The following is a 27,281-nucleotide window of genomic DNA, read 5'->3' as shown; positions in this document are numbered from 1 at the left end:
TGGAGAAGTGCCAAAAGAGAGAGGTGTGCTCCCTGTCTTGCTCTTGTTCCCGGGCAGAGAGAGGGCCAGATAAGACCACATCCTCCTTTAGTCACATGCAGAGGAAGTTTGTCCCAGCTCAGGAGGAAACAGGAAGTTTCCTCCTGGCTGGTACAAAGCATCCCCTAGCATGTTCACTCTAGGAATGTTTTACTTGACTGCTATGTGTTTCACATCCCACAAAGGGAATGGGGGGGATCTGTGCCAGATGCGAAATGGGTGGGGCCCCTCCTTCAACTCTTTATTAGAAGGACAAAGTTTTAGAGCAGAGTTTGCTGTGGCACAACCTAGAACCAAAGCAGCAAGCAGAGAGTCAGAGAGCAGTGTTGAATTCCTGTCTGAATCCAAGGTTGTGGCTACGGGAGAAGCAATAACCTTTTGGGGTGCTGATGCTGTGAACACCTCCATCGTAGGTTCAGGCTGTATGTGTATATGTGCAAATAAACCATCTATTATAAAGACGCCACTGTCTCCGCTGTGCCTTATTTGAAAAGGAAGCATGAACCCCAGATGAGCACTTGGAACCCCAAAATAGCACGCTGCTCGGAGATTGTGACAGTGTGCAACAATACTTAGTATTGTATTTTATTATTTGACATTTCCGGGAGTCACGTGGGCGGCTTATGCTGCTGGGCAGCCAGAAATGCAGAGTTAAATGAGTGAATGAATAAGGAGGAAAGGAAGAAAGGCTCTGTTATATAAAAAATAGATGTAATGCGCTGTTAGGCAAATAAGCTGTCATTTCTCTGCATGTCAGACCCTGGGAACAAAGGGAAAGGGTGTGGGAAATGCAGAAGGGACATTAGTAAGCTCTTTCTACAAGGGGGACAGCTTCTGTGACATATGAGAAGCAAATCGGAGGGAGGAAAACAGCCGCTGAAACATTGGAGTGAAGATCCAGACCGTCCAAATAAGCTGATTTGCCAGTTTAAGAAACGTGAGCTTTACTAACAGCAAATGGAGACCAAAGGAAAACATATTTGTAAGTGACAGGTGGTGTTCCCAACGTTCCCTCTCTGTGTTTGTTCTTCCCCAGTAGCTCAGAGCCTGCTTGCCCTCACTCTCTTACTGCCGCTTAATTCGTAACTGCCTTATGAAGTTACTACGCAAGGATTTTATGTGAGCAAAGGACACAATGTGTTATGAAAGCCGACAGCGTTCCCGAGGACGGGAACATTTTGAGTCAGCGTCACGGTGGTGGTGGTGGGTGGGTGGGGACGGGAAATCCCCACTACCACGAGAAAGCAGAAATATAAAGATGACAGGACCACTTCCTGCATAGGGACAGAAGGATCCATCACTTCAGATAACAAGCAGGACCAGAGGCTAAATCTAACCCAAGAATGAGGTATGGCTTATTGTTTACTCAAATTCAGGCTGCAATCAAAGTAACCTGGGAGCCAGCCCCACTGAACTCATTGCTTCCGAGTAGGCGTGTGTGGGACTGAGCTGTTAGCTGAACATTTTGCAGGTGAAAACGATGAAATATATTGTCTATGCCTAAGCAGCGTGTGCTGGAGAGGGGCAGGAGAAATGCAGCGTATTTTAACAAGCGGCAAATATTGCATGGCAAATGCGCAACCGGGATTTAGACTGAATTGAGCTTGTCTGTGTATGATCAGTTGGACACTGTGTCATCCTATGCAATATAGAACATCAAATAAATATGCAGCAGGGCCCTGGATCCAGTTACAGTTAGTCTCATCAACAGGGCAAGCTTATGTCCACTTAGAAGTAAGTACAGGCTTGTAGATTTACTCAGAAAGAGTCGGACACGACTAAACAACAACAACAAACTTGAGCTGGACTGGGGCATTTCTAGTTGGCAACTCATTGGGGGGGGGCATATACAGTATTTTAAAACAACATTTGGAACAGCTTTGGCTCCCCTGCCCCAATCAACACATTCTCATTTATTTATTTAGCATGTTTTATGCCGCTTTCCAGACAATTATTGTTCGCATCTATTATAGATGCATTTATATAAGAGATAAATAAAAGAGAGAGAGAAGAAGACTGAAAGAGACAAAAGGGGAAAGGGGTAGAAGGGAAAGGCAGACAGGGGGGAAATTAGTTCTTTAAGCTGGTATGAAGTCTTGATCTATATATATTGGCCTCTACTCCTGGGTGATCTCCCCTTGCTGGTGCCTTTTTCTCCTTTGGCTGGTGGGATGGGGCCAGATTATCTCTCTCCCTGCCTCCTGCTTCTGGCAGGGACAACTGACAGTTGGAGCTGAGTGTTCTCTCTGGCACAGGAAGCGAAGCCGTTGCTCCTCGTGTGGTCGATGGATGGGGCCAGGTCGGTCTTCCCCTTGCCGTGATGCTATTTTTGGGAGGTAGGAGGTCCTCGGGTCAGTGGCAAAGGCCACAGTGTGCTTCCCTCCATCTCTGAAGATGTTGGGCAGTTCCCGTAGGAGCCAAGATGCAAGCGAAGGGAGAACAGCAACAGGTGCGCCCCCCCAAATTATCTCTTTGACGGGCTCATTCATCCTTCTGTTTGTGTCTTGACTTCAGGCACAAGAGGGGATTAATAAGAGGGGAATCTTGGCTGAGTAGCGGAGGTGGGAAATAGTTCTTTGGTGGTGGGGTGGAAATTTCAGGAGCTATGTTGGGAGCCCAGTGGGAAGACTTTGGGGGTGATAGTTTTATGCAGTCAGCTTTCCAGTTCTCCGTTGCTAGCGGGGACAGCATGTTCTCTCTCAGTGGGACCAGCAAGATGGTTGGTGTTGTTAGCATATACCTGTAGGCAACCTCTGGATAAAAGATAAAGGACAATGGCTTTTGAATTCACATTAAAGCACAGCGCAGCATATATACAGTGGTGCCTCGCAAGACGAAATTAATCCGTTCCGTGAGGCTCTTCGTATAGCGGTTTTTTCGTCTTGCGAAGCAAGCCCATTGACAGCTTAGTGGATTAGCGCTATTAGCGGTTTAGCGGCTTTTAGCGGCTTATCAGCTTAGCGGCTTATCAGCTGATAAGCGGCTTAGCTGCTTAGAAAAAGGGGGGAAAGGGGGGAAAACCTGCAGGAACTCGCAATACATTTTCGTCTTGCGAAGCAAGCCCATAGGGAAATTCGTTTTGCAAAGCGCCTCCAAAACGGAAAACCCTTTCGTCTAGCGGGTTTTCCGTCTTGCGAGGCGTTCGTCTTGCGGGGCACCACTGTATTTCATACAACTTCCTTTGTCATCTGAAAGCAAGGGCAGATAAGTTGCTGGAGGGAACAGAATTCATCCTAAGAGTTGATGGCTGTTTTGGGCGATATCTGGTTTTCATCATCATGCTATATCACCAGCTAAACATCGTGATATATCACGATGTCTGAAACAAGGATGGAGCTATGTAGGGGCATTGGCTGGCTTCACGGTTTCTCCCACAATGTGATTTTTGCCAGCGCCTGCTCTTGGAATTCTCTGCCCCTTGCATGAGACAAGGCCATGCTGGCTGGGGCTAATGGGAGTTGGAGTCCAGCAACGTCTGTCAGCCACAGGTTCCACATTCCTGCATTAGATAAAATAAACCCATTTATCCTGGAGTCACTGTGACTAAGCAGGAAGCAGGGCTAATCTAGATTGCTTAGGAAAGAGGCATGGGAAAATAGGATAGCTAGCTTTCTCAAAGAACACATGCCCTCCCTATCCAGAAATCATTTATTTTCACATCCAGAAAATGCAAATGATGTATCATGTGGTTGTGCTGCTCTTTCATGACTAAGCAAAATAATCTGTATTTAGAGGTCACACACCTGGAACACTTTATGCCTCTCCAGGGCAGAATAGGAAAACATAATCGCTGGTTTCTGCAAACCTCGAGATGCCAGCACCCCCTGCCTGTTAATAATTTTCATTCTCCACACTTGGAATAATAAAATGATTTATCGTTTGCTCGCTGTTGCCCTTTTTCTGGTAAGTAGAACTTTTTGGTAGTTCACTTTCACATACCTGGGCTGAGGTAGCTTTGAAAACGAATGGTTAGGATCTACAAATGGAGGTATTCTCAATCTGTCTCATTCCCCGCCCCCCGAAATAACCCTCTCCATCAATCATGCTTGAGGACTATGGCTCTAGGGCAGCTGCAAGTCTAATAAGTTCATTAATGGCTAACACCCTTCTGAATTCAGAAGATGCACTTCCCATTTAATTGGACGGCAGACCTTTGAAAAGCTCATGTACTTTGGACACAAGTTCATGTGGTCCCCTGTAGAAAGATTTCTTCTAAGATAATACCTGCTGCCATCCGAAACTGAAGGGCTGCCCCACCCACTTGAGATATGCACACTGATATAGTCGCAGTGCTTGGCATCAGTCTGTCTGGAGAGACAATGGAGTGCGCCTTCTGGGGTGAAGTCAAACCAGCACTTGAGTGACCTTGTATGGAGCTCCTGGGCTGCCCAGAAAACAAGACCCCCCTCTCAGCCTCACTAATGTGGTCCAAAGGAAAGCAGAGCAATACATTTGGCGCCAGCGTGGCTGCAGAAGTTGCCAGAATAGGGCCCACAAGGCACCACCCAACTACCTTAGGGACTCCACTCTGGATTTGTGCAGAGTTTCTTCCTTAACCTTTCCTTCTCCCGAAGTGATTTTGCAAGGCAGCAGACATTTAGGTTCAGAGTTTTCCTTCCTCCAGATGGGCTACCTTCCCAGGTTGACGAGCCCCATTTGCAGAAAAGCCCCTCTTGACCGTTGGACATGCTATTGGTCTTGACCACTCAATCCACCAGAGCCCGTCTTTGCAGCCAGTTAAAACCATTCCCGGGATTGTGGTTGCTGCCGCATGCTGACAGCTTCTAGCAGCTGGTCCCTTACTTTTCTTGCCCTGATCTGGCCACAGTGATCCCTGCGACAGTCACCTCCAGGCTTGATTATTGCAACTCGCTCTACGCGGGGCTGCCCTTGAAGCTGACCCGGAAACTCCAGAGGGTGCAGAATGCCGCGGCAAGGCTCCTTATGGGGTCCTTGCCGCAGGATCACATTCATCCGTGCTTTACCAACTGCGCTGGCTCCTGGTGGAGTACAAGGTCAGGTTTAAGGTGCTGCTTTTGACGTTTAAAGTACTATGCGGCCTAGGACCCACGTACCTACGCAACCGCCTCTCCTGGTATGCCCCGCAGAGGACCTTAAGGTCCACAAATGACAACATTTTGGAGGTCGCAAGTTGGTTAGATTGGTCTCAACTAGGGACAGGGCCTTTTCAGTACTGGTGGAACGCTCTGTCACAAGAGACTAGGGCCCTACGGGGCTTGACATCTTTCCGCAGGGCCTGCAAGACAGAGCTGTTCCGCCTGGCCTTTGATTTGGATTCAGTCTGACCCTTATGTTTCCCTTCCCTTATGGTTGATCTATGGGCTACTTTTAAAATGAGGCTGCATTTTAAATTGCATTTTAACCTGTATTTTAAATCCCCCCTTATGTTTTTACTGTAATTTTACTGGTGTTAGCCGCCCTGAGCCAGTCTCTGGCTGGGGAGGGCGGGGTATAAATAAAAAATATTATTATTATTATTATTATTATTATTATTATTATTATTATTATTATTAGGAACCACAGGTGAGAGCTGGGTGTGCAGGGTAGGGACCAAAGGAGGACAAACTACTCCAGAAGGAGCATGACATGTCCTACACAGAGACAGTACCTGTCCCCTAACACCCCATAGCACCCCATAGGCTAGTTTCTACATTCACATTCCTGTCTTCCATCCAGACAAGAAGAGGCATTATTGGCAGGCAGAACCACTTAGGGGCATGGCCTGGAGAGGATTCCAAGGGCCACATACAAGGGCTGGGAGAGCCACATGACTCTGGGACTGAGGCTGCAGGGGGACAGTTGGCTTGCATTTTTTCCCCCCTTGATACACCATGAGTACTTTTAGTTGGGTCGATACGGCGGCAAAATTAAAAGTCCTGTGCTGGCCTGCATTTTGCTCCAGGGTGAGCCCATTAGCAGGACGTGTCCCCCACCACAGGTACTACCCATGGGTGTAGACAGAATTTAGGGAGGAGAGCAGGACACACACCTGTCGTCAACCCTTTGTCTGGGGACTCAGCTACAATAGTAAAGAAACAGCAATTTGAATGCGCTATAAGCAGGCAACACCAGATGGCGCCAGAGAGCAGGAAATTTTAATACGCGATTTTCCATGGGGATTTTTTCTCTTTTGTTATAAAATCTAATACTGTCTGACTTATTGTATTTCCCCCAGCCTGGCTCTGCCTAGCTGATTTGGAACAAACTATCTCAACAACAGCTATTTCAGATTACTTTCTTTTGACCTCAAGAGCTCAGAAAAATCGGTGAAAACATTTCAAATACAGCATTCTGATTATTTCTACTTTTTTATTTAGTCACTTGATTTACTTATTTATTCATTTTTGCCAATGATTTTTTATCGATTTTTACAAATTACTGCAGATCAGACAGAATCAGTTACTTGATTTAGGGTGGGGCCCTGCCCACACTACCAGGGGTGCCAATTTGAATACAATATAATAATTAATAATAATAATAATAATAATAATAATTTATTATTTATTATTTATACCCCACCCACTCTGGGCAGCTTCCAACAAAACACTAAAATACAATAATCTATTAAACATTAAAAGCTTCCCTAAACAGGGCTGCCTTTAGATGTCTTCCAAAAGTCTGGTAGTTATTTTTCCCTTTGACATCTGGTGGGAGGGCGTTCCACAGGGCGGGTGCCACTACTGAGAAGGCCCTCTGCCTGGTTCCCTGTACCTTGGCTTCTCGCAGGGAGGGAACCGCCAGGAGGCCCTTTGGCGCTGGACCTTAGTGTCCGGGCAGAACGATGTGGGTGGAGTTACAGATAGGTAGCCGTGTTGGTCTGCCATAGTCAAAACAAAAAAAATTCCTTCCAGTAGCACCTTAAAGACCAACTAAGTTAGTTCTTGGTATGAGCTTTCGTGTGCATGCACACTTCTTCAGATACACAGATGTGGGTGGAGACGCTCCTTCAGGTATACACGACCGAGACCGATTAGTGCTTTAAAGGTCAGCACCAACACTTGAATTGTGCTTGGATATGGGGGGGCTGTGTCCAGGTAAGCCCCGCCCTGCACAAGCGATCACGCGCCGTATTGCATGGCAACGCCCATCAAGTTTGGGGAAGGCAGTCCCCTCAAATATTTTATGGGGGGGGGACCGAAGACCCCTAGCTCCTATGCATTGTCCTACGGTCCCTTAACAGCCTTTTAATTAAAGGACTGAGAACTCATGCAACTAACAGGCTGGGGTTCCTTTAATGGGGGGGGCAGCCCTCGACTCCCCCCACCCGCCCACGGGCATGGGGCAGCACCAGTGGCGTAGCGCGGGTTGTCAGCACCCGGGGCAAGGCAAGTAATTTGTGCCCCCTAACCCGTGGATTTGCGCCCCCTAACCCTAACCCCCAGATGTTGCGCCCGGTGCGCCCGGCCCCCCCTGCACCCCCCACGCTACGCCACTGGGCAGCACCGACCCCCGCCGCTCCCTTCCCTCCAAAGCCAGACGTCCCTTGGAGCGCGCGCGGGGCGCGCATTGGGCGAGCTCCTCCTCCTCCCGGCGGCGCGCAGCGGAGGCGCGCGGCCTCGCCAATCACCCGAGAGGAGGCGGAGCGGCGCGCGGGCCGGCCGGCCCCCTTTGCGCGCCGAGGATGCTGCTGCCGCTGCGAGCGCTGGAAGGAAGGGGGCGAGCGGTGACGGCAGCGGCGGCTGCGCAGGGCGCACGGCACGGCCTTGGCACGGCGGCGGCGGCGGGCCTGGCGGCCGGAGCAGGAGGCGAGGCGGGCGGGCACCTGCTGCTGCTGTCCCCGCCGAGGGGTCCGTGGCACAGCGGGAGCCGGAGAAGCGGAGCCGGAGCCGAGAGCGCGGACCTGGCCGGAGCGGCAGCGTGAATGAAAGTTTGGTCCGAATTGCGCGCCGGGTAAGGAACAAAGCGCTCCTGTTTCCCACTTTCGCCCGCCAATCCCACCCCCGTCTCTCTGGGTTGTGTTTTATTTTGCCTCCTCCTGATGTGGGAAGGACCCTGCAGCCCCTTCCTCATCCACCCCATAATATTTCCCGACCCCAAAGGAGCCCCCTTGTTTGGTACCCCCAACACCTTTTGTTCCCTAAGCGCCAATGCGCACCGTGGCAGTTTTGGAGAGGCCCGCATTTTAATGCCCCCCAAAACCGAGCCTGCTAGTGTGAGACCCCCCCTTTCTCCCTCCGATTGACTCTTATCCCCATATCTGTCTTGGGATCGCCCCCCTCGCTCTGTGGGTCTCCCGAAGTTCCTTAGGTCGGCTCAAGGAAGCAATCTCCACCCCCTGCTTTTACGCACGGCTCTCGGCTAAGCCTTTCTAATCCGCTGCTACGCTCCCTTTTTCTTCCATTTCCTCCATTATTAAGGTTGGGGAGGGGAGACCCCATTCCTAACCATCTTTTAAAAAAAGCCTCGGCTTTTCCAGAGGATTGAATCCTCTTTCTGTCGGAAGCAAGGAGCTTCATCGGTTCCCTGGGAACTGCTTTTCTGTTTTCCTTCTCCTTTGACCTCTTCTCAGCCATATAGTCTTCTCTTTGCCTTGTTACTATTGTCGCTTATGCCTTTCCTATGGCTGAGTTTCCGCCTCCCCACCATCCTCTTTAAAAATAATTACATTCCTGAACCCCTGTAGGAATGATGGACAATATCTTGTCCAGAGAGATGGTACAGTTTTCAGGAGGGAATGCCATTTCTTCTCCTTTTAGTGGAGGCACTGGTTCTTATGTGCTGTAAGCCACCCAGAGTGGCTGGGGAAACCCAACCAGATACGTGGGGTATTAATAATAATAATAATGCCTTTTGTTCATATTTTGTGCCTCTTAGCTGTCTCCCCCCTCTCTTCTGTGATTACCCCCTTGCTTTGCCATGTGGTTAATAAGGTTGTGCTCTTCTGGAATAGGAAGGGTTAAGAGTGTGTGTGTGTGTGTGTGTGTGTGTGTGTGTGTGTGTGTAAAGGGCTAGTGGTAGATGTGGGGTTATTTTGAATTTTGCTCCAGGGAATAAGATGAGGGAGGACACTCTTGTGGGTTGCATGGGAATTGTTTACTTGTTAGAGAGATTCAATCCGTGTCAGGGAAGGCATGCTGTGGTCAGTGGCGCTTTGGTTTATTTCGATTTGGTTCCTGGTCGAAGGGGCCTTCTCCTCCGCTCCCCATGCAACACGAAAGGCCGGCGTGCCATTTCATTAAAAGTTGCATTTTGTTTTGCTTTGTTTCCCCGTGGGGTGTGACATCGTCACTTTCCGCATTACTAGCAAGGGGACTTTTTTGCCACAGCTTGTACGTGATGGCAAAATCTCGCCTATGAGCCAGTGACTTAAGAGAACAGTGTCCCATGAGCTGGATATCAAAGTTGTAAATGCCTTTTGTAGATAAGTATTCCCTCCTATTCTTCCTTCTATCCCCTGATAGCTTGAAGGATTCTGGATGCATGCATGAATGGAGGCTGCTCATTGGCCTTGGGCAGAACCACTGCTAGTTTGCCTTCCCTGCTTCACAAGGTTGTTGTGATCTTTCAGCCTTATTGGAGGAGGAGTGGAATAGTAACGTCACACATAATTAACAGTTATTAGCAAGCTTGAGCTGCTTGATCCCTCTTGCCAGATGTAGTCACATGATTACAGACTGAACAATTTATTTGTGTGTGTGTGTGCACTGTTGGAGAGGATTTTGCTTGAACCTTTGGTGGATGACGTTCTTTGTAATGCTCTTTTGCGGTTAATGTTTTTTTTTTTTAAAAAAGTGTCTTCTTGTACAGTAGAGCACTCTTGACAGATAAGTTCACACAGTGGATAGGATTTCCATCACAAACACTGTCTGCACAAAGTTCTTCTAAAACACAGTTCCATACTCTGCCTTGATCTAAAGAAAAAGTTCTGAGTGGATTGCTGATGGAGTTCCTAGCAGACTTGTTGGGTTGAAACTGAGTTCCTACATTCTTCAGCCTCATAGTTGGCATGTCTTTGTTGTATGTTCAGAGTTTTGTTCCCATAAGAGTGAACAGACCTTCTGTCTACCAGTTAAAAGACAGGATAGACTCCTTTCCATTCACATGGTCAATTTTAAATAGAGACTCCTCTGCTCTTGTCTGGTGGTAAAGCAAAGAACCAAAGCAAGTGAGACACAGGCCCTAGCAGCTGGATTAATCTAGAAGCTTTAAATAATTGCCATACGTGCCTGTAGTCTTTTACTCAATTAAAGTTGGAGGGACACATTTATTTTCCTGGTCAACTCCCAGCATGATGAGCAGATACACTCCTTACAGCAATGGGCTTGCCTAATTCAGCCTTTCTCAAACTTGGCTCTTCAGATATTTTTGGGGACTACAACTCCCATCATCCATAGCACTGGCCCTGGTAGCTAGGGATTATGGGAGTAGTAGTCCAACAACACCTGGGTACCCAAGTTTGAGAAAGGCTACTTAATCCTGTCCAGCCTGCCAGGGTTTAGGGCTGAAATGGTGCTTTCTACACATCGGTGACAATTCTAGGACCTGTGGCACTGTAGCGAGGGGCAGGGATGGGGAAGTTGTGTTCAGACCTTGTAGGATCACAGCTCTTTAACTTCTCTGACGTTGCTGGCTGGGACTGATGGGAATTGGAATATGAATGCATACAGAGGACTTGCAGCAAGGGTCAGCAAACTTTTTCAGCAGGGGGCCGGTCCACTGTCCCTCAGACCTTGTGGGAGGCCGGACTATATTTTGAAGGGTAAAAAATGAACGAATTCCTGTGCCCCACAAACAACCCAGAGATGCATTTTAAATAAAAGCACACATTCTACTCCTCTAAAATCACCAGGCAGGCCCTACAAATATCCCAGAGATGCATTTTAAATAAAAGGACACATTCTACTCATGTAAAAACATGCTGTCCACGGGCCAGATTGAGAAGGCGATTGGGCCGGATCCGGCCCCCGGGCCTTAGTTTGCCTACCCATGACTTGCAGGTTCTCTACCCATGGTTAGTCCAGTGTTAGTTTCAATATTGCAGTGCTGTACAAAAAGCTGGGGGGGGGGAATGTCCCTGATGGGGGGGTTAGCCGGTTTGGAAAGCTGTGTGTTAAATCTTGCTGGTCTTGTTTTCCCTAATCCTTCATTTCACACGTTGCGATCATGTGAGTATGTGAGTCCGCTGCCGCTGCTGGATTCCTTTGAGCTTTTTCTTTGGAGCTTGTGTTCTTTTCTGGAGTCAAGGGGAAATGGACACTTATGTAATAGCTTGGTGGAGATAAAATGTTGACTTAGCTGAACCAGGAGATACACAATGTGACCGGGTGCAGTGGAAGAAGATGTCAACTTGGAGAAGCAGCATTTTAACAGATTGCATTGTCTTTGGAGGGAGATTTGCGCCCCACTCTTATATAAGTGTTCACACAACCCTGCTCTGGTAGACAACCACCCCATAGGTTCTTTCTCTGAAGGGCCAAAGTGTGTGTTGCAAGCATGTGTGCGTACGAAGTGGCAGGCAATGGAGAAGAATCTCTGCCTGAGATTCTGGAGAGCTGGTTTTAGTCAGAGTAGACAGTGCTGTTCTCGAGGGATGAGTATAAAAACTGTCTTATTTATACCAGGTCATACTGTGCTCCTGCACCTGCAAAATAAAAACACAACGCAAAAACCCCCAGTGAGAATAAGAGCAGAGTTTTGTGGGGTTCTGTCTGTTTCTCACAAAGGCTGATTTGGTGCAGGGTTCTTAATATCTGTCAAATGGAGCGTTCCCAAGAAGTAAATGGCTTTGGCCTCCCCAGTGATGTTGGTTTTCTGGAAATTTGGGCAGTTTGCATAGGATGTTGTTATGGTGTCTTGGAGAGCTCTCTGACGTAGTTCGTTACGTTTTATTTGTACCGAGTAAGCAAAGCTAAAAATCTTTGTGACCACCAAGCTTGTCTAATACTGTATTTGCAGCCGACATCCATTTGTTACCGATGAACTTAAGCAATGCAAAAATGTTCACAGGAAAAACACAGCGCTGGAAAATTTGCCGCCCACCCCACACTATCACTGGGCAGTTCTTTTGTACTGCTTTAGGGACGCGGGTGGCGCTGTGGGTTAAACCACAGAGCCTAGGACTTGCCGATCAGAAGGTCAGCGGTTCGAATCCCCGTGACGGGGTGAGCTCCTGTTGCTCGGTCCCTGCTCCTGCCAACCTAGCAGTTCGAAAGCACGTCAAAGTGCAAGTAGATAAATAGGTACCGCTCCGGCGGGAAGGTAAAACGGAGTTTCTGTGCGCTGTTCTGGTTCGCCAGAAGCGGCTTAGTCATGCTGGCCACATGACCTGGAAGCTGTATGCCGGCTCCCTTGGCCAATAAAGCGAGATGAGCGCCACAACCCCATAGTTGGCCACAACTGGACCTAATAGTCAGGGGTCCCTTTAATGAACCTAATGAACTGGGATTGAGAGTTTACGGCTAACACAGGGCCAGGCAGGCGGATGGGAGAGGGAGGGATCAGGCCCATTGCTCTCTCTTGTCATGCTCTAGGATCTTCAAGAGAGAATTAGCAATTGCTAATGCACTGCATTGTACCACCACACTTCCACCTTGACATAATCTGAGGGTGGTGGCACCTTCCACAAACCTCCAGGCTGATGTTTAATTTCTCTTGTTGCAAATACTGTAATATTGTGCCCAAAGCCTACGTCCTTTGCGAAGGATCAAGCCAAATCCAGCCTGCCAGCCATGTTCCCGTGCCTTCCAGGTTCTTGACAGTCCCCTTAGGCGTGTGATGAGATGGAAGGTTTATTTACAGGGGCTGTATTCAGCTTGATAAGACTGTAAATTTTGCAGGCCTATGAGATGTGCCACACATTCTGTTATAATGTGGGAGTACTTCAACTCTTGGGTTGAATCTCTGTAGTAGGCAACCTGGAGCCCTTCAGATGTGTTGGTGGACTACAACACCCATCGGTCCACGCCAGCATGGCCAGTGGGTCAAGAGATGATGGAATTCAGAAGGCACCAGGTTGTGTGTCCCATAGAATAAACACTCTCCTTCACTTGTGCCCTTTTGTCTCCTGAAAGAAGTAGCGACGTTCTGAAAATGGCTTGTTCCCTGCAGCCTTTTCGCGACTGCTTGTTGATATGGAAGGTTCACATGCAGCTCCTTTACACCTGCATGTCACTATTACTCAGTGCTTGGTGACTGATGGCTGACTGCAAACAAGCTGGCAAGGGTTGTTTGAGGTGAGATTGGGTATAGCCGAGAGCTCCTTCTCTGATACTAAATCTGTGGAAGATTGGCCACACCAATCATCACATGAAGTATAGTAATTAAATGGTGTGTGTGTGTGTATGTGTCTATCTATCTATCATCTATATCTATCTATCATCTATCTATCTATCTATCTATCTATCTATCTATCTATCATCATCATCTATCTATCTCTATCTATCATCTATCTATCATCTATATCTATCTATTATCTATCTATATCATCTATCTATCTATCTATCTATCTATCTATATCTATCGTATCTATCTATCATCTATCTATCTATCTATCTATCTATCTATCTATCTATCTCTATCATCATCTATCTATCTCTATCTATCATCTATCTATCATCTATATCTATCTATCATCTATCTATATCTATCTATCATCTATCTATCTATCTATCTATCTATCTATCTATCTATCATCTATCTATCTATCTATCTCTATCATCTATCTATCTATCTATCTATCTATCTATCATCTATCTATCTATCTATCTATCTATCTATCTATCTATCTATCTATCATCTATCTATCTATCATCTATCTCTATCTATCATCTATATCTAGCTATCATCTATCTATCTATCTATCTATCTATCTATCTATCTATCTATCTATATATCATCTATCTATCTATCTATCTATCTATCTATCTATCATCTATCTATCATCTATCTATCATCTATCTATCTTTCTTTCTTTCTATCTATCTATCATCTATCTATCTATCTATCTATCATCTATCTATCTATCATCTATATCTATCTGTCTGTCTGTCTATCCATCCATCCATCCATCCACTCTAGAGCAGCAGAACCAATATTTAGTCATAATAAATTCAAGTCATTGTCAATGCCATTGCCAACAGCTGGGACACAAGTGTCATGAGAATACTTAGGAATGATACCACTCAGTCCACTGGTTCTCTTCCAGAATCAATAAGAACGTGGCGTTTTTGAAAGCGGAGAGCTGGTGCAGGGAAATAGGGTCAATACCTTTTGTGCCAGAAATGTTTCAGAAATGAATGAAGCCATAGAAGCTACTCTATAGCTTAGCCAGCAGATCCGGTAGAGAACGGAAAAGATCTAGGACAGGGGCAGCAAACTTTTTCAGCAGGGAGCCGGTCCACTGTCCCTCAGACCTTGTGGGGGGCCGGACTATATTCCTATGCCCCACAAATAACCCAGAGATGCATTTTAAATAAAAGGACAGATTCTACTCATGTAAAAACACGCTGATACCTGAACTGTCTGCGGGCCGAATTTAGAAGGTGTTTGGGCCGGATCCAGCTCCCGGGCCTTAGTTTGCCAACCCATGAGCTAGGAGGTCCATGATTACACAAGGTCCACTATAAAGGTAAAGGGACCCCTGACAATTACGGTAAGTCCAGTCGTGAACGACTCTGGGGTTGCGGCTCTCATCTCGCTTTACAGGCTGAGGGAGTTGGTGTTTGTCCGCTTCCGCAGACAGTTTTTCCTGGTCATGGGGCCAGCATGACTAAACCGCTTCTGGCGAAACCAGAGCAGCGCACGGAAACGCCGTTTACCTTCCCACCGGAGCGGTACCTGTTTATCTACGTGCACTGCGTGCTTTTGAACTGCTAGGTCCGGAGGAGCAGGGACCAAGCAACGGGAGCTCACCCCGTCACGGGGATACGAACCGCTGACCTTCCGATCGGCAAGTCCTAGGCTCAGTGGTTTAGACCAGTGTTTTTCAACCACTGTTCCGTGGCACACTAGTGTGCCACGAGATGTTGCCTGGTGTGCCGTGGGAAAAATTTGAAAGATTTAAAAATAAAGTATTTTAGAATTTTTCATACAGTGGTGCCCCGCAAGACGAATGCCTCGCAAGACGAAAAACCCGCAAGACGAAAGGGTTTTTCGGGTTTTGCGACGCTTCGCTAGACGATTTTCCCTATGGGCTTGCATCGCAAGACGAAAGCCCATAGGGAAATCTCGGGGACCTTTTTTTAAATGCTGGCGGTGGGGAGCAAAGCCTTTTTCCCCCCTCCGGACTTCAGAAGAGGTCCAGGAAGGCCGGCGGGGGCGAAAGGCTTTGCTCCCCACCGCCAGCATTTTAAAAGCGGTCCGGGATAGCAGGGAAGCGCTTCCCGCTATCCCGGACGGCTTTTGAAGGCAGGCCTGGACCTCTTCCCAAGACTTTTGCCCCCCCTGCCTGCCTAACCGGGGGCTTTTAAATCGCCCCGGGACTGTCCGGGGCGATTTAAAAGCCCCCGGACGGCTTTTGAAGCCTCCCCCCGCCGCCCGGCATCGGGGCATCGTCCCGATGCCGGGCGACGGGCGAGAAAGCCTCCCCCGCCGCCCGGCATCGGAACCATGTCCCGATGCCGGGCGGCGGGGCGGGAAAGCCTCCCCCCGCCGCCCGGCATCGGGGCATCGTCCCGATGCCGGGCGGCGGGGCGGGAAAGCCTCCCCCCGCCGCCCGGCATCGGGGCATCGTCCCGATGCCGGGCGACGGGGCGAGAAAGCCTCCCCCCGCCGCCCGGCATCGGAACCATGTCCCGATGCCGGGCGGCGGGGCGGGAAAGCCTCCCCCGCCGCCTGGCATCGGAACCATGTCCCGAAGCCCGGGGGCGGGGCGGGAAAGCCTGGGCGCGCTTGCAACTCTCCGCAAGGAGCGCTCCCACTCCTTGCGGAGAGGTCCCGCCTGTCCTGGACCTTTTCTGAAGGCAGGGGGGGGGCAAAAGTCTTTGTCCCCCCTGCCTGCCTTCCCAGGGGCTTTTAAATCGCCCCGGACAGCGGAGAAGTCCTCCGCTGTCCCGGGCGATTTTAAAATGCCGCCCGCCAGAAGAGGTCGGGGGAAGGCGGTTTCCATAGGAACGCATTAATTGATTTTCAATGCATTCCTATGGAAAACCGTGCATCGCAAGACGAAAAACTCGCAAGACGAAGAGACTTGCGGAACGAATTAATTTCGTCTTGCGAGGCACCACTGTATTTCTGTTTACTTACTATTTCATAATAAAGTAATTATAAAATACTTTCTTTGTGTTTATTTGATTCCTATTCAAGATAATTACTTTATATATAGTCACTATAGAGGCACAGAGTTTAATTTTTTAACATTTTCTAATGGTGGTGTGCCTTGTGATTTTTTTCATGAAACAAGTGTGCCTTTGCCCAAAAAAGGTTGAAAAACACTGGTTTAGACCACACCGTCACCTGCATCCCCTTAAGGTCCACTGTAGAAAGCAAGAATTGGGTGCAACGCAACACTTTTAAGCCTGAGATACAGTATGATTTTGGGATGAGAAATGGCATGCCGATCAAAGATTCTCTGGAACCATTCACAACTCTGTAAAAATGGCTGTCCATCTTTTCTGAAATTGGGGTGTTTGTGGGTTTCTCTTGTTTCTGTTCTTGCTTTGTTCTTTAATTTTGCATTTTTAGGCTGTCACCCATCCTGAGATCTTTGGGTGAAGGCCCGTATGCAAATTCGTTAATTAAATAACTAAAATCGCAGCACGGAGTCTTCTCCTAGCAATGGCAGGCGCAAGGGCCCTTTGCTTCCAGTTGTGAAGTGGGGGGATTTCCAGGGTCTCTTCTCTGCCCTCCAGTCCCTTGGCTATTTTTTCTGCTTCAACTACTAGCTGTTCTATCTCCTGAACAGATGTGTCATCCCAGGGGCACAGCTTGTTGCAACTGGGTGTCACAGTGAAACTGGGCGTCACAGCTGCATTTGCATAGCTGAGCTGCTCCCTATATCTTTCCCCCTTAGATAAGAAGGCCGCAAAGGGCGCATGAGGCAAGCCTGAATGCAGTTGTGTTGTTCTCTCGAATGCTGTGTGCAAGGCGGCCTGCCAGATGAGTAGAGCTTTTGCTACTAAGCTTCTGCTGCCTCAAGCCTTTGCTCACGTCACAGACGCTGTTGTAACTGACTCTAGCCACTGACTTTCTGGGTTGAGGGGTGGAGCAGACATGTCAGTTACACAAGTCTTCTTCTTCTTCTTCTTCTTCTTCTTCTTCTTCTTCTTCTTCTTCTTCTTCCTGATTAAAAGAGGAGAACTTTGGAAATAACTTGAAAAGGTATACTTTGAAGGTCTTACGGCCTACACAGTCGTACCTCATGTTACGTTTGCTTCAGGATGCGCGTTTTCAGATTGCATCCCACAGCGACCCAGAAGTACAGGAAAGGGTTTCTTCCGGGTTTCGCCGCATGTGCAGATGCGCAAAATGATGTCATGCGCAGGCGCAGAAGCGGCAGATCGCGTCCCAAGCGTGCTCAGACGCGGGTTGCGTTCTTTTCAAGTTGCGAACGGGCCTCCAGAACGGATCCCGTTCGCAACCAGAGGTACCACTGTATTTCCATGTTTTGTGACTTCAAACCACCGCTGCGGTTCTCTCACCAGAGTACTTGCTCCAGACTTGGATCTTGGTATCCAGGAAATTCACGTGTGTGTAGGTCTGGAACCAGTGGCTTCAAGTTTCAAGAAAAGAGATTCCAACTAAACATACAGAAAAACTGTCTGACAGTAAGAGCTGTTCAGCAGTGGAATGGTCTCCCCCGGAAGGTTATGGGTTCTTCTTTCTTGAAGGTTTTTAAGCAGAGGTTGGTTGGCCGTCTGTTGTCGATGATCTAGTTGAGATTCTTGCATTGCAGGAGTGTGGACTAGATTACCCTCAGGGTCCTTCCAAAATACACACACACACACACACACACACACACACAGTGGTACCTCGGGTTACAAATGCTTCAGGTTACAAACACTTCAGGTTACAGACTCCGCTAACCCGGAAGTAGTACCTCGGGTTAAGAACTTTACCTCAGGATGAGAACAGAAATTGTGAGCCAGCAGCGCGGCGGCAGCAGGAGGCCCCATTAGCTAAAGTGGTACCTCAGGTTAAGAACAGTTTCAGGTTAAGAATGGACCTCCGGAACGAATTAAGTACATAACCAGAGGTACCACTGTATATATAAAAATAAAAACAATAATTTTAACACTTGTGAATACAAGTGTTCATATTTGGGGGATTCGTACAGTGGTACCTTGGTTCTCAAACTTAATCCGTTCCGGAAGTCCGTTCCCAAACCAAAGCATTCCAAAACCGAGGTGCGATTTCCCAGGGAAAGTAAGGCAAAATGTTTTAATCCGTTCCAGACTTTTAAAAACAACCCTAAAACAGCAATCTAACATGAATTTTGCTATCTAACAAGGCCTTTGATCCATAAGATGAATCACAAAAACAAATTAACAGGAAAAGCCTCAGAAACGAAAACACAAAATAAATAGCAAAAACAAAAGCGCCAAACTTAACCCGTTCCGGAAGTCCGTTTGACTTCCGAAATGTTTGAAAACCAAGGAGCAGCCTTTGATTGGTGCAGGTGCCCCGGAAACAATTGCCATCAGCCGCATCGGACGTTTGGCTTCCGAAAAACGTTCGAAAACCGGAACACTTACTTCCTGGTTTTTGACGTTTGGGAACCAAGGCATTTGAGAACCAAGGTGTTTGAGAACCAAGGTACCACTGCATTTGGGGGACTATTAGGGGGATTCTGCAGAAGAGGCTTCAGCACCAAAGCCGTGGATCGAAAGAGTAGCATTGGTCTGACCTTGCTTAATGTGCAGCCGCTGTCTCCTCCCTATGTAAGCTCTTCGGTTGCTCACTTTCGTTTTTTGTAGCCACAAGGTCTGAAACTCTGTGTGTGGAAGAACACAAAGAGCAGCTCATATAACTGAGCTTCAGGTCCCATAGCCACAAGAGCATCCATTTAGCGCTTTTTTTTTTGTTAGGCTGCTTGTTTTATTTTTTTTCCTGTTGACTAATGATGGAGATTTTTCAATAGTCTAAAAGCGTGCTTTTAGTGCTGTTATGTACTGCCTGCAAATGAATGCTGCTAGATAAAATTCCTTTGGAAACGGTTCTGAATGGCACCAGTGAAGAAAGCTACTTGCATTCCATTACCCTGTGTTAATGCTGTAAGTGAGAGAGCGCATGCCAGAATTATGTGCAGGCAATTTAGGGGCAGAGCAATACTTGTATTTATGGATTCCATCTCTCTCTCCCACCCCCCACCCTTATCATGCAGTTTCAGAATGAATGACAACATGCATTTAAATGCCTGCAATTAAAATCCAGTGGATCAGAACAGTGTTAAATGTAAACTAAAATGATTTAGAAAGTGTAACATAGATGTGCAGTCCAGTCCCAAACAGGTTTAGTTGGGAGTGAGACCCTTTGATTTCCCTGGTATTTTTTTCTTTCTATAGACCAGTGATCACAGTCGTGCATCATGGAATCTGCCAGAGTTTGTGTCCTGCTTTCTTTAATTTTGTCCCGTGCAAAATGCTTTTGCATGATCGGTCTGGCCAAAATTACTTTGTTCCTCTTATTGTCCCATCCCATTGTTATAAGAGCCTCTTTCTTTTCATTTTCTAAACGCTCTTTTCATAGTGGGTTTGCACCCTGTGCTTTTCATCCATTAATTTTTTACACTCTCTGGAATAAATAACTGCTGTTTTACTATTTTATAGCTTAGCTGGTGATGTACCTCTTCTTTTGAGATTTGAGGTGTGTGTGTGGCAGGGGGAGGGACGACTGCATTGAATTTATTAGTGCTATATGTTTGTCTCTTGGTATGTAGGATCATTTGAGTCTACAGTGGTACCTCGGGTTACATACACTTCAGGTTACATATGCTTCAGGTTACTGACTCCGATAACCCAGAAATAGTGCTTCAGGTTAAGAACTTTGCTTCAGGTTGAGAACAGAAATCGTGCAGTGGTGGCGCAGCAGCAGTGGGAGGCCCCGTTAGCTAAAGTGGTGCTTCAGGTTAAGAACAGTTTCAGGTTAAGAACAGACCTCCGGAACGGATTAAGTACTTAACCTGAGGTACCACTGTATCTAGTACAGTGGTGCCCCGCAAGACGAACGCCTCGCAAGACGAAAAACCCGCTAGACGAAAGGGTTTTCCGTTTTGGAGGCGCTTCGCAAAACGAATTTCCCTATGGGGTTGCTTCGCAAGACGAAAAAAATCTTGCATCCCCCCGCGGTTTTTTTTCGCTTTTCCCGCCCTTTTCTTAAGCCGCTAAGCTGTTCCGCTGATAAGCCGCTTAACAGCTGATCGCTGGAAGCCGCTTGACAGCTGTAGCGCTAATCCGCTAAGCTGCCAATGGGCTTGCTTCGCAAGACGAAAAAACCGCTAGACGAAGAGAATCGCGGAACGAATTCTTTTCGTCTAGCGAGGCACCACTGTACAGTGGTACCTTGGTTCTCAAAAGCCTTGGTACTCAGACAACCTGGAACCCAAACACTGTAAATCTGGCAGTAATTGTTCCGGTTTTTGAATGTTTTTCAGAAGCCGAACGTCTGATGTGGCTGACGGCTATTGTTTCCGGGGCGCCTGTGCCAATTGCAAACTACCCCATTGCAGGTATTTGAACCGCTGACCTTCCGATCGGCAAGCCCAGGAGGCTCAGTGGTTTAGACCACAGCGCCACCCACGTCCCTATTAGCAAAGACTGTAGGATGACCTTAAAGGACCAGTTGGATAAATGGATGGATATCTGGTTGAACGCCAGAATGTCTGGCACCAGAGGGACAGTATTGGCTGAACTGGTGCCTGGAGCTGTGGAATGACCACCTGCTTGAAAATCTCCCCCAGAAAAGAGAAGGTTGGAAATAGATTGATAACTGGCTGGGTAATTGGCATCGAGTTTTGAGTAGGTTCCAAATGACTGCAGATTAGCATCCATCTGGCGTCCTGCCTTCCCTGAGGGGACACATTGATTACCTCAACTGGCGAAGGGCCCAGCTGATAGAAGTCAGCCTGGACCAGGCAGGAGGAGAATGGCACTAACTTGATTCTGGTTCATTTGCATGCTCCAAGCACAGCTTGTCTACCTTCCTACAGGCAAGAGTGAGTAGCTGTCTCATCTTGAAGCTAACAAGCACCAGTGATTTCCCCCTCCCCACATGTAGATGCTAAACTTTCTTTTCTGGTACATTTCAACAGAAGTAAAACCCGAAAGTAATGAAAAATAGGAAAAGAGAGAGTTACATATCACATATTCTATTACATTCAAAATTACAGTCCCTGCCAGATAGGAATGGCAAACCAAGCTGTTGGACTGCGCCGAAATGGCAAAACTGACTGGAAAGCTCAGGGACCAAGAACACAAAAACTTCAAGAAAGAATGGAGAAAAAATTATAATTTATTTTGGAGACCACTGTAAGCAGTATTTTAATGTCACTTGTAATATAATAAATACTATGGATAATATGGACAGATATAAAATATAGAGTGCAGTGGTACCTCGGGTTAAGTACTTAATTCGTTCCGGAGGTCCGTTCTTAACCTGAAACTGTTCTTAACCTGAAGCATCACTTTAGCTAATGGGGCCTCCTGCTGCTGCCGTGCCGCTGGAGCACGATTTCTGTTCTAAACCATGAAGCAAAGTTCTTAACCTGAAGCACTATTTCTGGGTTAGCGGAATCTGTAACCTAAAGCATATGTAACCTGAAGCATATGTAACCCGAGGTACCACTGTATGAAATAATATGCAGTTGAGAACCTTCGCAATAGGACCCTTGGAGGGGATGAGGAGAAGTCTTGCGATTCAGAGAAATCTCTCCATATGGATATGTACTTGGTTTTGTTGCAAATTTATATTTGTAAAATCAAATAAAAACAAAACAAAAATACAATCATTGAGGGGGTTCCCTTCCTTGCCTTCCTTGGTTCGTTTTATATTCCACTTCCTCTCGCCTCTTCCTAGTTTCCCCAATCTTTCTCTGTTCCCCCCGTTAAATCTAGTTCTAACTTACGCTGCTGAAAATACTAACAGATGCCAAACTTTCTAGGATGGGCAGTAGACAGCAGCCTGGATGAATTAAGCCACAATATATAGGGCACCTAGACAGCATCTTAAAAAGTAGAGACATCACCTTGCCAACAAAGGTCCGTATAGTAGAAGCTATGGTTTTCCCAATAGTGATGTATGGAAGTGAGAGCTGGACCATAAAGAAGGCAGATCGCTGAAGAATTGATGCTTTTGAATTATGGTGCTGGAGGAGACTCTTGAGAGTCCCATGGACTGCAAGAAGATCAAACCTCTCCATTCTGAAGGAAATCAGCCCTGAGTGCTCACTGGAAGGACAGATCCTGAAGCTGAGGCTCCAATACTTTGGCCACCTCCTGAGAAGAGAAGACTCCCTGGAAAAGACCCTGATGTTGGGAAAGATGGAGGGCACAAGGGGAAGGGGACGACAGAGGACGAGATGGTTGGACAGTCTTCTTGAAGCTACCAGCATGAGTTTGACCAAACTGCGGGAGGCAGTGGAGGACAGGAGTGCCTGGCGTGCTCTGGTCCATGGGGTCACGAAGAGTCAGACACGACTAAACGACTAAACAACAACATATGGGGCACTTATCTGCCCCCTGGCACTTTGCAGGCATGTTGGTTGCAAGGAAGAAAAACAACAACACCCTAATATGTTTATTTTAAGACTTTCTGTGTGCAGCAGAGTTGGGTGGCAGGTGTATTCTAGTAACTTGCCATTCTCTTCCATTTATTTTCCATCTGCTGAGCATATTTGACAAGCGATGTGTGTGGGAAGGAGGCAAAAAATTCAAGTTTTGACAACTCTGGGCTGAATGAGGAAGGACAGAATGCCAGTCCCACCCAGAGTCAACGATGCACTCTGTAATATTTCTTTATCTTGCATATTTTCAGCAGCAATGTTTATGAAGCCCGACATAACAATGTGATCTCAATGCGGATAATCATAGTCATAGTGGGCCCATTGTGGGGAAGTCAGGGAAAATGGCTAAGAAATTAAGGATTTGAAATTATACATGTTTGTCCCTATATTTGTATGTTTGTATTGTGTATTGTGTGTGTCTATATAAACTGTGTAAAACCCAATAAAAAATTTATATGTATAAAAAAAGAAATCAGCAAACCTGAGTAACTGAAATTTCTTTCACTGATTGTACTCTGAGTATTTGCCCAATATTCACAGTATTTGCACTGGTTAAGGGAGGAAAAAGCATTTTGTTGAAACTTAGGCTGCGTACGCACCAGACCTTTAAAGCACATTCAAAGCACCCTCCCCCAAAAAGGAGAATTATGGGAGCTGTAGTTTACCTGTCACAGAACTACAAGTCTAAGCACCCTTAAACTACAGGTCCCACAATTCTTTGCAGGCGGGGGATGTGCTTTGAATGTGTTTTAAAGGTCCAGGGTGTTTGCAGCCCTGGTTATAAGCACTTAGTTAGCATCCAGCCTTCTCCTTTTACATGATTTGTCTTGGGGCCAAACTATGTGTAAGATCTATAATACGATACCATGATAGCTTTTTCTTTGCCTAAAAGCAGCTGCGAGGGTTTGTATTGGTGCTGAGTGTACACACTAACCCCACCCCCCCAAGCTGCTATTCAGCTGCTATATGATGAACGCAAGTAAAATAAAACACGATGTGGGAATCCCTTGTCAAAGTGCATGCACGTTTTGAAAATAAGCTAGGCCTCCACACCTTCAGATTTCTCTGTCTCAAGAACTCTCTTGAGAGCCTTCTGGCTGTTTTCCTAATGCGGTTTGCTCATAAAATTTGTCCGGAGAAAGGCCTGCAAGAACGTTGGTGCTTCTAAGAAGGCGGAAGAAGTGAAACACATAATCCTTTACTAAGAAAATGACCTGTGGGGTTTTGTGGGTAAGGAAGTGGCGAGGTACTTCTGCTAAGAAGACAAAGCTTCTCAAATTCCATGTCTGCCCTCGCATCGGCCAAGAAGAAAGTCTCAATGTCGTCGGTTGTGGAAAGAGTGGCCTAATTAGAAGTTGGTATGTGCAAACCTTTTGCATGTCTACTTGCAAGTAAGCCTTGCTGACTGCAGTAGGATTTGCTTACAGGTGAGTTGTAACCTAGAGATTGCATTTGAAGATGGTATACTCGGAGCAGGACTGTTGAAAACAGCTGGCTTAAGTTACGGCTAACTTAAATCTTCTGAGTGTGACTTGGTTGGACACCAGCTTTAAACTGTGAGTGGTGGACTGGCTCTTGCCTTTTAAAGCTGAATTTTCTCAAAACCAGCGTACATTTATTTGGCTGCTTTGTTATCAAAGCGAGCAATTCATACATGAAAAGGTAAAAGGACCCCTGACTGTTAGGTCCAGTTGTAGATGACTCGGGAGTTGCGGCATTCATCTCGCCTTACTGGCCGAGGGAGCCGGCATTTGTCCACAGACAGCTTCTGGGTCATGTGGCCAGCACGATAAGCCGCTTCCGGCGAACCAGAACAGCGCATGGAAACGCCGTTTTCTTTCCCAATGGAGTAGTACCTATTTATCTACTTGCACTTTGATGTGCTTTTGAACTGCTAGGTTGGCAGAAGCTGGGACCGAGCAACGGGAGCTCACCCTGTCGCGGGGATTCGAACCGCCGACCTTCCGATTGACAAGCCCCAGAGGCTCAGTGGTTTGGACCACAGCGCCACCTGCATCCCTCATACATGAAAGCTCAGCCTTAAATAACTCATTGAGCTGGAAGGAAACCCAAGGGCCGTCTAGTTCAATCTCCTGCTATTCAGGAATAACTTAGGGGAGAATCTTGCATGGAGGAAAGAACATCATGTTTGTTGATAGTTCAAAGTAACATGAGAGTACAGTCCAACCTCGGTTGTCGAACACAATCCGTTCCAGAAGTCTGTTCGGCTTCCAAAACGTTTGGGAACCAAGGTTTGACTGTAATCTCTGAGCATAGTTAACCATGGTTAGGTGCTCTGGCTGCTAGGTGCTTGGTCCATGTCCTGAGTCGCATCCTCTCACATTCTTTGTTACCTTGACCACAGGTTGTCAGCACAAGGATCAGAGATGCCAGCCCTATAACATCTGTTACTGAGCATGTGCTGATCTTAGGGTTTCTCCTGGACGTAAGTCACACTTACAGGAGTCTGCCTGCCTGAGCTCTGTTCCTTGAAATTCTGAGGGCATCAAGCATTGCCAGTTCTGACATGGGTCTTTGGCCAGTTTTGTTTCGTATACCAAATTTGTGACGGCGCTAACATTGCCTGTTGCTTCTTGGTAGCACCGTGTGGGGTTTTTTTCCTGAGCCAAAACATTCCTCGCTCATACCATTTGCCGCTGATTTATGTTAAGGTCCTCTTACAAAGGAGTAACTTTGACGGGAACTTGACATTGGAAGGTCGTAGCATGAGTACCATATTGGCCAAAATATAAGACACACTTTCCCCCCCAATTCTGATTGTGAAAAGTTAAAGTGTGGCTTATATTCAAGACCTTATGCCACTGGCAAAGTGGCGCGGCTCCCCGCCCCTGGAAGCAGCCCAGGAACCCCCCAGTAATGGCGCCCATCCTGTCCGCGGCTCCCAAGCCTCCCCCAAGCTGCTGAATGTTAAAGTTGTGGCTTATTTGTGGGTGCGGCTTATATTCGGGCTAATATGGTACATCTATTGAAAAGCTCACTGTGTGACCCTCGGCCTCAGTGTTCAAAACTAGCCAGGGGCCAGGCGCATTTTGCACCTGACTGTCGGCCTCTTGCAATCAAGTGAAGATGCCCGGCTGCCAGGATGGCTCCTGACGTCTCCACCATCTGGGGATCATTGGATCTGGACTGATTTTACACACTAATACCCCATCCTGTAGAATTCTGTCAGTTATATTTTATCTGCACAATCAGACTAAATTTGTGGAAGCAAAATGCCTTTTCTGTGCACCCTGAGTCAGGAGCGGTCACCATTCGGAGAAAGAGGCTGGAATTGGTCAATATATGGTTCTAGTGACCTTCTTCTTTAAGTTCTCTCAGTGTTGTCATCTGAACTAGCCAGATGTTGAACTGAGAATCCATCACGGTCATGAAAAATAAGACTTTACCGCCATCTTGCCCCAAAATGGCAACTAGACATTCCATTTTGGTGACTGCAAACTTGGTTAAAGGAGCTATTTGGCACCTAGCTTATACCGTATATCGTGAGTTTCTAACACTGCTGGGCCTGTCTTTGTCTCTTAGCCAGTCTTGCTTGTTGTGAGGATACTATCGTGTTGCCCATTGCCTGTGTGCGCGCACAGCCTCTGTGTTTCTCTTGGTTGACACGTCTGAGAGTTTTGGCATGTCTCGGCGCTGCACAGCAGTGGCAAAGCAGTGCTCAGGCATGTGACTCGAAGACTCCACTGCGAGTCTCTGCTTCCCACTGTTAACAGAGTGTGCTGCTGTTGCCAAAATGCAAGTGATTTGCCTTGGCATGGCTCAGCCGACAATGGCGTTGGCAGCTGCTGCTGAAATCCAAGAGCTGACTAGCACCGGTGCCCTTCTCATCCTGCAATGCCAACCAAACCTAGGCTTCTGCAGATTGTACCACCAGGACCTTACCTTGGAGGAGGGAAAATTCCTTCTGTCATCAGCATTTCTTCTGCATATGACCTATGGGCTTCAAAACACAGGCCATGTATCGTTTTGGTATTCGTAACAATGAATGGAAGCCTATGAGGACCATATACCTTGGTTTTCGATCTTAATCCGTTCCGAAAGTCCATTCGACTCCCGAAACTGTTTGAAAACCAAGGCGTGGCTTCCAATTGGCTACAGGAGCTTCCTGCACTCAAGCGGAAGCCGCTTCAGATGTTTGGCTTCCGAAAAACATTCACAAGCCGGAACACTCACTTCCGGGTTTGCGGCGTTTGGGAGCCGATTTGTTCGACAGCTAAGCCATTTGAGAACCAAGGTAGCACTGTACTGGTTTTCAGTCTAAAATTCAGCTCAATTGTTGTGTCTGTTAGAGATTTGTGTTGTGTTGTGCTTCTGGCAGAAACAAAAATCGTTTTAGGATCAGAACAGCAACGTTCGTATATAAAAACCTAGCAGTCCATACCCAAAGAGTAGAAGTAAAGGTAAAGGGACCCCTGACCATTAGGTCCAGTCGTGGCCGACTCTGGGGTTGCGGCGCTCATCTCACTTTATTGGCCGAGGGAGCCGGCGTACAGCTTCCGGGTCATGTGGCCAGCATGACTAAGCCGCTTCTGGCGAACCAGAGCAG

General features: G+C 47.2%; 1 protein-coding gene across 4 annotated transcripts in view; it reads left to right on the top strand.

The window, feature by feature from the left end:
* The first annotated feature begins 1,367 nt into the window (after window positions 1-1,367).
* Window positions 1,368-27,281, top strand: part of GRAMD4 (GRAM domain containing 4) — a 110,404-nt gene continuing 84,490 nt past the window's right edge. For 2 of the 4 annotated variants that reach the window (XM_081929143.1, XM_081929142.1), the window contains exon 1: window positions 7,786-7,950. In XM_081929143.1, the coding sequence (XP_081785269.1) occupies window positions 7,922-7,950 (29 nt within the window). In that variant the 5' untranslated portion in view covers window positions 7,786-7,921. Of the gene's footprint in view, window positions 1,388-2,381; window positions 2,489-7,785; window positions 7,951-27,281 lie in introns of those variants that run through there. The other 2 variants (XM_081929144.1, XM_081929145.1) reach the window with 2 other exon arrangements.

The sequence above is a fragment of the Podarcis melisellensis genome (genome assembly GCF_964234715.1).
Source record: "Podarcis melisellensis genome assembly, chromosome: 10".
Classification (NCBI taxonomy): Eukaryota; Metazoa; Chordata; class Lepidosauria; order Squamata; family Lacertidae; genus Podarcis; species Podarcis melisellensis.
Note: the sequence above shows the minus strand (reverse complement) of the source record. Positions and strands in the feature narration are given on the sequence as shown.